The sequence below is a fragment of the Myxine glutinosa genome, chromosome 2, assembly GCF_964187855.1.
Source record: "Myxine glutinosa chromosome 2, kmMyxGlut1.1, whole genome shotgun sequence".
Classification (NCBI taxonomy): Eukaryota; Metazoa; Chordata; class Myxini; order Myxiniformes; family Myxinidae; genus Myxine; species Myxine glutinosa.
This window is the reverse complement of record NC_136262.1, coordinates 70,222,627-70,236,036: the sequence shown is the minus strand read 5'-3', so window position 1 is coordinate 70,236,036 and position 13,410 is coordinate 70,222,627. Positions and strand designations below refer to the sequence as shown.

The window sequence follows — 13,410 nt, the reverse complement described above, 5'->3', positions numbered from 1 at the left end:
TGAAAGCCTGGATTTTTAACTCTCATCTCATTTGAAAAATGGCTTTTTATACAAAAATTATACAGTCGTTTATTCAATCAAAATATTCTCTGAAAATGTTGAAAGCATGCACTTTTAGCCTGAAGACCAAAGTTCATGGTCATACCAAGCTACAAAAAAATTTCGAAGCAATATGCCTGCACTTCTGTCTTCGGGCTAATATGCATAGAAGTGATGATATAAGTGATGATAGAAGATCATAGAAGTGATGCCTACTGCTTCTGCCATAATAACATCACCAGGAAGCAAGACAAATCAGCTTAAAATGCAGACTTATATGCTGCTGATATAATGTATAGTGCTAAAATTATGCTGCAACCTGTATACTGTGACATCACAACACCTGAAGGCTACCAATAAACTTTAAGCAGTATCCCTCATTTGCCTAAGTTAAAGTCATGTGACATCATCATTTACATCAAATTGAATTGATTAACCATATTCACAGAATTGTTATTGGTATTAGTATTATTATTATTATTATTATTATTTATCATCGAATAAAAATGTTTCTTCAACTTATTACATACGTGCCTTGCCATGTGGTCTTATGGGAAGATATTACTGCTGAATGGAAAGAAATCGATGATGTATATAGCGGGGTCTCGTCATATACGAGTAGTCGGGTCTCATTAAAAGGAACGCTGTTTTCACACAAATTTGGCTTTAATAGTAAAAATGCAATTCATAAATAGATTAGATTCGAAAAAAGTGTTTACTATTATTTCCACCAAATACTTCGCTCAGTATAATCCTGTGAAGTATAAAACATGCCATGCTGGTAAATGCTAATGAGAGGCATGACAACAAGTGTTGATCAGAGGCACTGCTTAGTGGACAGTGCTTGAATAAAGACAAAAATGGGTGGAATTTCCACAGGAAAGTTAAATGGCAGAAAGAATAATGTTGATGACAGTGGGACACAATGATAGTTGGATATTGGGAAACAGGTGTACATGCGGCATAATAATGTGGAGGATCATCAGGAATCCAGAAGATTGCCGGTAGATAAATGGACGGTATCTAGAAGAACCTCATCTAATATATATAAAGAAGAAAGTTTGTTTGTTTTTTCTTATATGCATTCGGACGCTGCAGTAACCAATGCAACCAAACTTTGCATGGCCTCCTCTTTCATCCAGAGAAAGGTCGAGGGCTATGTTTGGATAAAAAAATTGACCCCAGATAAAACCAGATAATTGGCCTTCAGGACTCATTCGGGTCTTCTGCTAAAACACTGCAGGTGTTTTTTTTTTTCTCCCATGGAGCGATCGAGAAAATGTATTGTGGAGATCGTATATTGAGGTTGTCGTGATTTGTTGTCAACAGCACAAATTTAATTACGATAGTGTTACACGTGTGCCCGTTACACGTGTGTCCATGTTTATTATAACACCACTATGTTTAGGCCTCACCGGGAGCGCTGGCAGGGTGTACTTCAAACTAAGCTTAAGTGTCAAGTGTTAAGTTCCTCCTTGCCCTCGCAAGGGAAAGGCTAGGGTCAAGCTCTTCCAAATTTCCAAACACTAGAAATCGGACGTCTCAAATTAATTAACTAATTTGTTTATACATCTCAGTCGCCCGCGACCTCTCTAGCGCGGGCGTCGAACCAGTTCATTTCCGGGCGACCGGGCCGAGTATCGGCTCGGCCGTGGCCGAAGCTGTTGATTCCGCCGTAGCACGCTAACGCGTAGGCTCGCGCGTCCCTGGTCCGCCGGGGCTCCGCGGGTGTCCTACCGTGCCCACGTCGCCATGCTCCCTGAATAAGAGAGTCAGACGTGGTGCCCGGGGACGGAGTTCGCTGTCTAAACATGGTAGCGCTAGGCCAGTGGGACCGCCGGGACCCACGTGCACTCACAAGTTGTTCTGCGCGTGGGCGGCAGTATCAGACCGGGGCGCCCAAACGCTCCCCGGCTAAAGTTCATCCTGAAAGCGCCCACATTGTGCGGACAAACCAAGTCAAGGGCCACGTGGTCAGGAGAACCTCGTCCCTTCCGGTCACACTGTGCCTATCGGCCGGCCTCGAAGACCGAAATTGTGACGGTGTCACCCGTTTACCCTGGTGTTGGGCTAGCGGCTAGGGTGCCGGCTTAGGATCCTAGGATCCTGGGTTCGAATCCCGGTCAATCGCTGAATTAACGCCAGGGGGGTTGACTCAGCCTGTCATCCTTCCGAGGTCGGCAAATTGAGTACCAGTTCACTGGTAATTCCCTGCTTGTCGTTAAAGGCGGCAAAAAGGGTTGGCGTCAGGAAGGGCATCCGGCCGTAAAACATTGCTTCAAAAAGGGGACCGAAAAACAACAACAACCACAGTTCCCGAAAAAGGCCAACCCCCGCTTGCGGGGAAAAATGGCCTCTAAAGGTGGTTTTTTTTATATTTATGTTTAGGCCTCAGCCAAAATAGAATTGGCTGTTCTTGTCACTTACCCAACTCATCCACTAAGTTTTGTTCAAATCCATCCATAACCTTTTGTGATATTGTGCTATATATCGGTTTTAGCTCCATCTCAAGCCTGGTGTTGGCTTAGCGGTTCGGGTGCCGGCTTGGGATCCTAGGACCTGGGTTCGAATCCCGGTCGATCGCTGAATTAACGCCACGGGGGTTGACTCAGCCTGTCATCCTTCCGAGGTCGGCAAATTGAGTACCAGCTTGCTGGGATGAATGAACCCGGTGTGTTCCCCGATTTAGAATAGGTACACCGTATCCCTGCGCATCATAATAGCGTGACCAAGGGTTGGCGTCAGGAAGGGTATCCGGCCATAAAAAAAAACATTGCCTCAAACAGGGAACCATGATTGTCATGGGGCCCGCAAGGCTAACCCCCGCTCTAGCGGGGAAAATGGCCTTAAAACGATCATTCATTCATTCATTCATATTCTCAATGATGAAGAATCACATAAAAACATTCGCTGATTCAGATCCGGATTCGAACCTTCACCAAAATTGAATCACTTTTTCCTTGTCACACACCCAAGCTGTCCACCACGTTTTGTCTGAAACCGTCCACAAGTTTTTGAGATATCGTGCTATATATCGTTTTTTTGCCATATCTCTCAATGGTGAAGAATCACTTTTCAAAAATTCGGATCTGGATCCGAATCTTCAGTGAAATCGAATCATTTCATCCTTGTCGCATACCCAACCTCTCCACCAAATTTCGTTCAAATCCATCTGTAACTGTTTGAGATATCTTGTTCACAAACAGGTAGACAAATGGGGGGTGAAAACATAACATCCATCCACCTTATTGTGTCGGAGGTAACCCAAAAGGCCAACATTTCCCAATTTGTAAGGAAATATATAAATACACATTTCATTGAAATTCCCCAGGTAATGCTCGGTGCTTCAGCTAGATTATAAATTTGTGAAAGTCCATGTGATCATTGCAATGCACTTCCCTTCTCGGGGTAGTTGTCCATGGTAATCACTATATGATTACCGTGGACCATCTCAGGTTGTCCCCCATCTAAAGCAATGATCTTTTTTACACCAGTAATCCTTCCAAGCCCATTTCTTTCCAGGTTTCCATGTTTTCCTTCCACCTCTGTGCTTGACATTGTGCGGCTGTTCACCTCGTGTTCCCTCTTTTTACCCTCATTCTTCCCCACATGCCTTATTTCTCCTAGTCCCCCTCTATTTTGTCCCTCAATCCTGCTGTTGATGTGTCCCCAACCCTCCTCTTTCTACTGTTCTTTTTGTTCTGTTGCATCCCGATCCATTCTATGTTGTAGCTCCTCCACGAGCCTCGACACTATAAAAATTCAGGTCCATGTGACCAGTCATTTCTGTAAGAATGTTGATTTGCAGCCTTGATTTTTTGTTGTTGAGCATTTCTGTGTATTGAGTGCATGTTTAGTTGATATATGATTGAAATAGAAAGATTGAAATATCATGGAAGCAGCGTATTGCAGTAAAGGGGACATTGGATGAATAGTCAAATACTGCGCAACCAGTGGTGAAAATGCCTCATGCTCTTCCGGGCCTCGTCTCCCATTCGACACTTAACAAAGTGCACAACACAGGATGCCACTCCACTCGCCTGCCATTCATTCCCTTTCAATCCATGCTTGAGTAGAAAAAATCACTAGCCATGTGCATACTTACATGCGGAGATTTTCAGTTTGTTTCAAATTTGCTCTCAAAATTGAGAAGAAACAGATAACATAAAGACAATTCATATTTTCCATCGAATTATAATTACAGTATTCGGCTGCAGCTGCTTTTGTGATTGCAAGGCCCTAATATGAAAAATAGGGTCCTTCAGAAGTAAACAATTATTTTTAGGTTTATTAGATTGTGATCCATTTTTAATTCATCTGGCCATCTAGAAATTGTTTTTATTTCTAAATGAGCTCTTTTTTTTAACAGAGACTGGTACATACATCTCATTAAAATATTTATTATCATTATTGCTAACCGCATGTTTGTGTAGGTCACAGCCTGCATAACCTATTCAGGTTGACTGTGAAATCTCATGACAGAGGCCACAGTGCACCGAATGCAATGCTTGTTTTGAATTCTCTCGTGGACAGGACTTGAGCGGGGAACTCAATATTTATTTCGTGTCACCGCCATGACGGTGAATGGAACGGGTCCTTTTTCGGATCCTGTCACTGCTGTCACCTTTGAGGATGACTTGGATGGTAAGGCCAGGCTTCAGAGCCGTTTCACATCAACTCATAGCATTCTTACTCGGTTTGCTTAACTGTGTTTGGATACTTTTTGTATATTTGTTTATTTGGAGAAGAAAAACTTGGGAGGAGGAGTTGGGTTGCAGATGATGCTTCTGGAGAGGTTGGTGCAAACACAGGAAATGAGGGAAAGACCTATACGGGCTCATACGACACGACTGCCATTCAGATAAGGAAGTGTACAGTGGTAATTTGGATTTGTCAACGTTTCAAATTGATCATCCAGACCAGATGATTCTCTTATCAGGGCTGCATATGATTTGTATTAGGATAAATTAAGCGAGCAGCCAGCTTAAATGCAGAATTATTAATTCACAATGAGTTGTATACTCTCTGCCTTAAGAAAAAATATCGAACGTATGATTGTTGTTGATGCGATTTATTTATGTGACATCATGGGACACAGATTAGGTGTAAACACCTAAAAGAGATAATACTGAAAAATTACATGTCCATTTCATTATGACCTAATCACGCAATGCTGCATTGCGGGAAATGTTTTCACAAAGGGATCCATTGTGGAATTTCCAATCTCAATACCGGGTATGTCCACTTCCCTACATCCAAAAATAACTGCATTGCACTGTCTTCGTCTTGACCATATGAGCACTCAAATCTGTGCCTGGGGGATGACATTCCAGGCCCAAATCAGATCCTGTTCCAGCTCATTGAGGGTCTGTGGCTGTCTTGGCAAGGTTGAAGCTGACAAACAGTGATATCCTATGGATGCTCAATCAGATTTAAATTTAGTGAGAATGCAGACCATGGTGACATGATTGCCATGGATATGGACCAAGTTGGTGCAACAGGTTTCATCAATCTCGCCTAGCGTCGTGACACTTCCACATCCAAAATTAGCAGCTTCCTGGACACAGACTGGCACATATATCACTAATTGCCTCTTCTGTAGACACATGCATGGCTATCATCCTTTTCAAGAAGAAACCTGGATTATTCACTGAACATAACATTTGCCATTGCCTCCATGACCTCCATGACCTTCATAACATGCTGATTTGACCACTGCAAGTATGCTTCATGTGTCACAGTGCAAGTCGTGGATGCTGAACAGGACAATGAGCATGGGTCCCTGGATCATGGAGATGCCTCAAGACAATGTTGACACATCCTGCAACGTCAAGGGAGTGTGTTTGCAATACTCTGGACAGTTTGAAACATTACTTAGATGGGTCATGTGAATGTATCTGTTCTGAGCGAGAGTCGTTGTCATAGGGCGTCTACTTCTTGGCATATCTCTTATTGATCCAGTGGATTGATAATGTCATAAACAGTTCCTCTCCTCACATCAAGTAGCCTTGAAACATGGCTCCTGCAAGACCATGCTTGAAGGTGTCCAATTATTTCATTCCTCTCGCTTTTTGACAGACATGGCATTGTAATCGATTGTTAAATAATGTAATCAGTACGTGTTTTTGGATGATGGATGACCACACGCTGGTATCTCGGAAAGATTGTTTCAAATTTGTTCAGAATGCTTTGTGTCACTTATAAACACTCAAGGGTGTCTGAGTTGCACGTTCTGAACGATTGTTGCATGAGGCAATAACTGCGTTGCATGTAAACTTTCAATCAAGTGTTCTGCACATCCCTTGTGCCAAAACGGCACCATTCCTTCAACCATTACATTATCAAGTCTACATGTTCGGTTTTTTTTATGGTGGAGAGTATATTGTCCAGTTAGACAGGTATTATTTTTGTGCACTTGTTATATCTCCATGATGAATGTAACAGAATGATGCATTACCAGGTGGAAAGACCATCTAAAATATTCCTGAATTTATGGGATGTATCAAACACTCTGTGTACAACTATGGCAACACACAACTATAATACCTATGTCATTATGTATACAGGTGTTCTATTTGTGCGCTAGCTGCTGTATATTTTATTTGTTTAAAAATAATAATAGATCTAAGGTTCATGGAGGAGCTTGTAGAAAAATCACATGTAAGGCAAAGATATTAGGAGACATAATTGAAACGAGCATGCTGAGTATTGCGCTGCAATACATGTCCACTACCGGCAGGCTGTCGTCCGGAAAACTGTTGGGGAAATTACCAAGGGTTATTTACCCACAGGTTCTGAATCGTTCCCAATCGCTAAAACCTCAGGACGGGCTCACCTGTGATTCGCACTCAGGACTTCGATTTATACACCTTGCAGACAGGTCAGCAGAAGCACGACAAAATAAGTTGTTGATAAAGAACCTTTTGAGTCGCTAAATATCAGTAATTTATTATATTTTCCGGTTCACGATCAATGATCGATGTGTATATATATGTTGCTCGGCTTGGCTCCGCCCCTCCCGAAAGCGCGCGCTGTGTCGCGCTTTTGACTTTCGCGAGACGAGGCTGAGGGCGCGCGGTGCGGCTTAAGGAGAACTCTCGAATAAATAAGAGATATCCATTTTTTTTTCTTTTAATTAACGATATCTGCCAAACCACGTGACCTATCGCAAATTCCAAAAGGACATTTTAGTAGACTGACATGCTGAACAGATCTGTGAAGTTTCCTCTCGATTGGATCAAAAATAAGGGAGCGGCTCGGTTTTAAAGGTTCATGCTTAAAAACGTCATAACTCTGAAACCATGTGATGCATGACGTCATGCTCGCTGACTTTTTTGTTCGTCATGGGTATGCGATTCTGCGTGCAAAGTTTGGCCTCGATCTGTTCAGCCGTTGCAGAGAAAAGGGGGTTTTCGTGTTTTCACGAAAAACAATATGCCAGCCGAACCACGTGACCTATGACGTCATAATTACCATTAACATATTCTACAGTCCGAGTCCCCCCTACGGTGAAGATTTGATCTCAATCGGTCCTATTATTGCAGAGAAAATCTTTTTTAAAGGAAATTAAAACTTAAAATTGCACTGAGTTGAGGATCATCAGAATTATCAGAATTCCCAAAGTTCAAAGTGCCATAACTTTGTCAAAAATGATCGACAGGTCGTGAAGTTCGAACTTGATCTGTAACTTATCATGAGGAAACAATGTGCCAAGTTTGAAATCATTAGCATTATGAGTTTAGAAAAAAAGTCCGGAAAACTGTTCTTTGCGTGACGGACTGACTGACGGACTGACTGACGGACTGACTGACGGACTGACTGACTGACTGACTGACGGACTGACTGACTGACGGACGGACTGACAGACGGAGAGACGGCGTGCAAACCTATAGTCTCCTCCGGTGTACACCGGTTGGGGACTAATAAACTACAAGGACATGGATGGACGATTTATGTGCGATAATATACGATTTGTACATGTGGTTGTGGAATCATGACCCATGGGTTAAGATGAGGACAATAAGGTAATACATAAATAAGGTAAGTAGTTGATCCTCAGAATAATTTGCCTTCACACACAAACATTTCACCTGTTTGGTGCTCGTGTAATAGTTTATCTGGGTATTTTAAAGCACACGCATTTAGTTCAAATGAGGCTTTCAACCCATCACCATGAGGGCTTCCTACCTAATTTGCAACAGTGCACGCATACACTCCGTGACGCAATCAAATTGTGCCCAACATGTTATTCATGGTTATTGGAAATATAGCTGGACACATAGCCTGTAGCTATTGATGTGGAGGATGAGGATTTTGACTCTTCTGTGAAAAAGACAATAACAGACACCTCAGCACACAAAAAAAAAAAATCACGATACTGTGGCGGACACGAAAGCACTGACGTGGTGACATCACCCTGCACACCAAGTAGGGGTGGGCCACGCCCGGGAGAGAGGCGTGGCCTCACGATATACACGGGGCGCGCAGCCCTGAGAGTTCAGTGTTACAGTGAGCTCTTGAATAAAGACTCTTACAAATTACCGCGTTGTCCGCTTCCTCCTTGTTTACAAACAGCGCACGTAACACCGCGCTTTACTGGTGACCCTCGACGTTGGATCTGCCGTAGCGATCCTTCCAAACACGACGCCATTGCCATGCCCAACAACGCGATGTCGGTTAAACTTCCCGAATTTTGGGAGGCCCATGCCGAAGTTTGGTTCGTCCAAGCCGAAGCCCAGTTTCAGCTTCGGCGCCTCACCAACGACGACACGCGCTACTGCCACGTCGTCGCCTCCCTCGGGCCCGGCACGGCCGCTCGAGTTGTGTCCGTCCTTCGCCACCCACCGGACGGCCACAAGTACGAGGCACTCAAGCGGCTGCTCCTAGCCACGTTCGTCCTCATGGAGGACGCACGGGCCGACCGCCTCCTGGATCTCCCCGAGCTCGGCGACACGCGCCCGTCGGTCCGAATGGACCATATGCTGTCACTGTTGGGCGACGAAGCCCCTGGTTCTCTATTCCGGGTGCTTTTCCATCGCCAACTTCCAGCACAGGTACGCCTCGCGTTGGCCGGAACCATGCTAACGGAACCCCGAGCATTGGCCGCCGAGGCGGACAGGTACTTCGCGGCTTCGGACACGCGGGCGAGAGTCGGTGCGGCCGTCACGGACCTCGAGGCTGATGCTGCTGATGATGCTGATCCACAGCATCAGCTTACACAGCATGCGCAGCATGCTGATATGCACCTCGTGGCCGCCGCCACGCCCCGCCCACCGCCGCGGCGAAAACCGCCACCGCGGGGAAAACCGCCAACTCCACCGGCCTGGCGGAGCCAGCCGCACTCCTCCAGCTCCACCACCTGGTGCTGGTTCCACGCCAAGTTCGGCCACGAGGCTCGACAGTCATCCGCCATGCTCCTTCAACAGGTCGGGAAACGCCCGGGCCGGCGCTCGATAGTGGCAATGAGCGCCGGCCGTTCGAGCAGCCTGCTGTTCATAACGGACACCTTATCCGGGCGCCGTTACCTGTGCGACACGGGAGCGCAGGTGAGTGTCGTTCCTGCCGGTACGTCGGACAAGCACGCCGCGGGCGGGGGCCCCGCGCTGCTTGCCGCGAACGGGACGCCCATCCGTACGTATGGAAAACGCTGCCTCTCTCTGCGGTTCGGAGGACAGGTTTTCCGATGGTCGTTCGTCACCGCCGACGTGCCCATGGCATTGCCTTGCGCGGACTTCCTGTGCGCCAATGGGCTCCTGGTCGACGTAAAGCACAGACGTCTTGTCCAGGCCGAGACGTTCAGCTCGCTCGCTTGTGCGCTGCCCAGCTCGTCGAGCAGCTCACTGAGCGGCTCACCGAGCGGCTTGCCAAACGGCTTGCTGAACGGTTCGGTTCCGGCCACGTTGATCTGTACGCTTCCGGCAGCGGACGAATTCACACGCCTCCTCGCCGGCTTCCCGGCCCTCACGCGGCCCACCTTCTTGGCGGGGGCCATCAAGCATGGGGTGGCCCATCACATCCCCACTGTCGGGCCACCGGTCTACGCCCGGGCACGCCGCCTCGAGCTGACGAAGCTGGCGGTAGCAAAAGCGGAGTTCGCTACCCTGGAGCGACTCGGCATCGTTCGGCGCTCGGAGAGTGCTTGGGCGTCGCCGCTGCACATCGTGCCGAAGCCCGGCGGGGGATGGCGACCGTGCGGGGACTATCGCCGTCTCAATGACGCCACCACCCCCGACCGCTACCCCGTCCCCCACATTCAGGACTTTTCCGCCCGTTTGGCGGGCATGTCCTTCTTCTCGAAGGTGGACCTCATACGCGGCTACCATCAGGTCGCCGTCAGGCCGGAGGACGTCACGAAGACGGCGGTCATCACGCCGTTCGGACTCTTCAAATTCCTGCGGATGCCCTTCGGTCTGAAGAATGCGGCTCAGGCATTCCAGCGGCTGATGGACAGCGTCCTGCGTGACTTGGATTTTGTATACGTCTACCTGGACGATATCCTCGTCGCCAGCGCGTCCCGCGAAGAGCACCTACACCACCTCTGCACGCTCTTCGAACGCCTGGGCCAGCATGGCCTGATTGTGAACCCCGCAAAGTGCCGGTTCGGCGTCGCCGAAATCGATTTTCTGGGGCATCGCGTCACCAGGCACGGAGCCGTCCCCCTGCCGGCCAAGGTGGAGGCGGTGAAGGGGTTTCCGCGCCCCCGCACGATCAGGGTGCTGCAGGAGTTCCTGGGCATGGTGAACTTTTACCATCGGTTCCTGCCCCGTATCGCCCAGCTCCTGCCCCCCTGCACGAAGCTCTCCGAGGTAAGCCGGGCAAAGGCGACGTTACCTGGACCGAGCAGATGGACGGGCGCGAAGCTCGCCTTGTTCGCGCGAATGTTCACGGGCGCGAAGCTCGCCTTGGCTAACGCCACCATGCTCGCGCACCCGGCGCCCGATGCACCGATCGCCCTCACCACCGACGCCTCGGACTACGTGGTGGGCGCGGTGCACGAGCAATGGGTGCGTGGAGCTTGGCAACCGCTGGCGTGCTTTAGCCGGCAGCTTCGCCCGCCCGAACGCCGTTACAGTACCTTCGACCGCGAGTTGCTCAGGCTTCACTTGGCGGTCAGGCATTTCCACCATCTGCTCGAGGGCCGTGCGTTTACGGCCTTCGTCGACCACAAGCCGCTGATCTTCGCGATGGGCAAGGTCACCGAGCCGTGGTCGGCCCGGCAGCAGTCACCTCTCGGCCGTGTCCGAGTACACGACGGACATCCGGCACGTCGCGGGGAAGGACAACCCGGTGGCGGATTGCCTTTCCCGGGCCGTCGCCCACGCAGTCCACCTCGGCATCGACTATGCCCGGATGGCAGCGGACCAGGCCGCTGACCCCGACGTCCAAGCCTTGCGGACTGCCGTCACGGGCCTCCGCGTCACCGAGGTGCCGTTCGGCGCGGGCGCGGCCCTCTTGTGCGACGTCTCCCTCGGGCGGCCTCGCCCCATCGTGCCCGCGGGCTGGCAGCGCCAGGTGTTTGACGCCATCCACGGCCTGTCCCACCCGGGTGCGAGGGCCTCCCAAAGGTTGATCGCCGACAAATACGTCTGGCATGGCCTCCGGAAGGCCGTCCGCGGCTGGGCCAGGACGTGCCTCGCGTGCCAGTGCGCCAAGGTGCACCGGCACACCCAGGCCCCGTTGGCCCCGTTTACGGTGCCGGAACGCCGGTTTGACCACGTCCACGTGGACCTGGTGGGACCTCTGCCCCCCTCGCGGGGTTTCACCCACGTCCTCACCATGGTGGAGCGCACCACCCGGTGGCCGGAGGCCGTGCCCTTGGCGTCGACCACGGCGGCGGACGTCGCACAGGCTTTCATCGCCACCTGGGTCGCCTGGTTCGGCGCCCCCTCAGACATCTCGTCCGACCGCGGCCCCCAGTTCACCTCGGAGCTCTGGGGGGCGGTCGCGCAGGGGCTCGGGGTCCGGCTGCACCGAACCACGGCCTACCACCCCCAGGCTAACGGCCTGTGTGAGCGATTTCACCGCTCATTGAAGGCCGCGCTCCGGGCCACCCTCCGCGACGGCGGCTGGGTCGACAGGCTCCCCTGGGTCCTGCTGGGCCTCCGGACGGCGTCCAAGGAGGACCTGCGCGCATCCGCGGCAGAGTTGGTCTTCGGGCAACCGCTGCGGGTGCCGGGCGAGTTGCTCCCCGACTCCACGGCACCATGGTCCGCGGCACAGCAGCGCTCCGCTCTGCAGGAGACCGCCCAGAGGTTCGCCCCGGTGCCAACGGCACGCCACGGGCACCCACCAACGCACGTCGCCCTGGAGCTTCGCACGGCGGAGTATGTCTTCGTCCGCCACGATGCCCACCGGACACCACTGTGGCCCCCGTACGACGGGCCTTTCCGCGTGCTGGAGACCGGGTTGAAGCACTTCACCCTGGACATCGGCGGTACTCCTGACCGCGTTTCTGTGGACCGCCTCAAGCCGGCCCACCTCGACGTGGACCATCCACCGCCAGTGGCCCGACCCCCGCGTCGGGGCCGCCCCCCTGCGGGCGGACCCCCGGCACCGCCCAGCCCCGCCGCCCCCCGGTCCTGCACCCATCCCAGGGGCAGCCGGAGGCATCCCAGATGGCATCCCTGCATCCCAGACACCGCCAGTCGCCAGGGGGCGCTTCGGCCGGGTCATCCGTTTGCCCCGCAAACTGGCCCTTCAGGTGCGCGGGGATTCTAGGGGGGCGCGTGTGGCGGACACGAAAGCACTGACGTGGTGACATCACCCCGCACACCAAGTGGGGGTGGGCCTTGCCCGGGAGAGAGGCGTGGCCTCACGATATACACGGGGCGCGCAGTCCTGAGAGTTCAGTGTTACAGTGAGCTCTTGAATAAAGACTCTTACAAATTACCGCGTTGTCCGCTTCCTCCTTGTTTACAAACAGCGCGCTTGACGGACTGACGACAAACTGACGGACTGACGACAAACTGACGGACTGACTGACTGACTGACTGACTGACTGACTGACTGATGGACAGACGGACGGACTGACAGACGGAGAGACGGCGTGCAAACCTATCGTTCTCCTCCGGTGTCCACCGGTTGGGGACTAATAAACTACAAGGACATGGATGGACGATTTATGTGCGATAATATACGATTTGTACATGTGGTTGTGGAATCATGACCCATGGGTTAAGATGAGGACAATAAGGTAATACATAAATAAGGTAAGTAGTTGATCCTCAGAATAATTTGCCTTCACACACAAACATTTCACTTGTTTGGTGCTCGTGTAATAGTTTATCTGGGTATTTTAAAGCACACGCATTTAGTTCAAATGAGGCTTTCAACCCATCACCATGAGGGCTTCCTACCTAATTTGCAACAGTG

At 50.6% G+C, this 13,410-nt stretch overlaps 1 protein-coding gene across 1 annotated transcript in view; it reads left to right on the top strand.

The window, feature by feature from the left end:
- The window catches only part of NEO1 (neogenin 1), a 389,738-nt gene that overhangs the window by 193,667 nt on the left and 182,661 nt on the right, over positions 1-13,410 (top strand). The window contains exon 14 of the mRNA XM_078773416.1: positions 4,573-4,683. Coding sequence (XP_078629542.1) covers positions 4,573-4,683 — 111 coding nt within the window. The remainder of the gene's footprint in view (positions 1-4,572; positions 4,684-13,410) is intronic.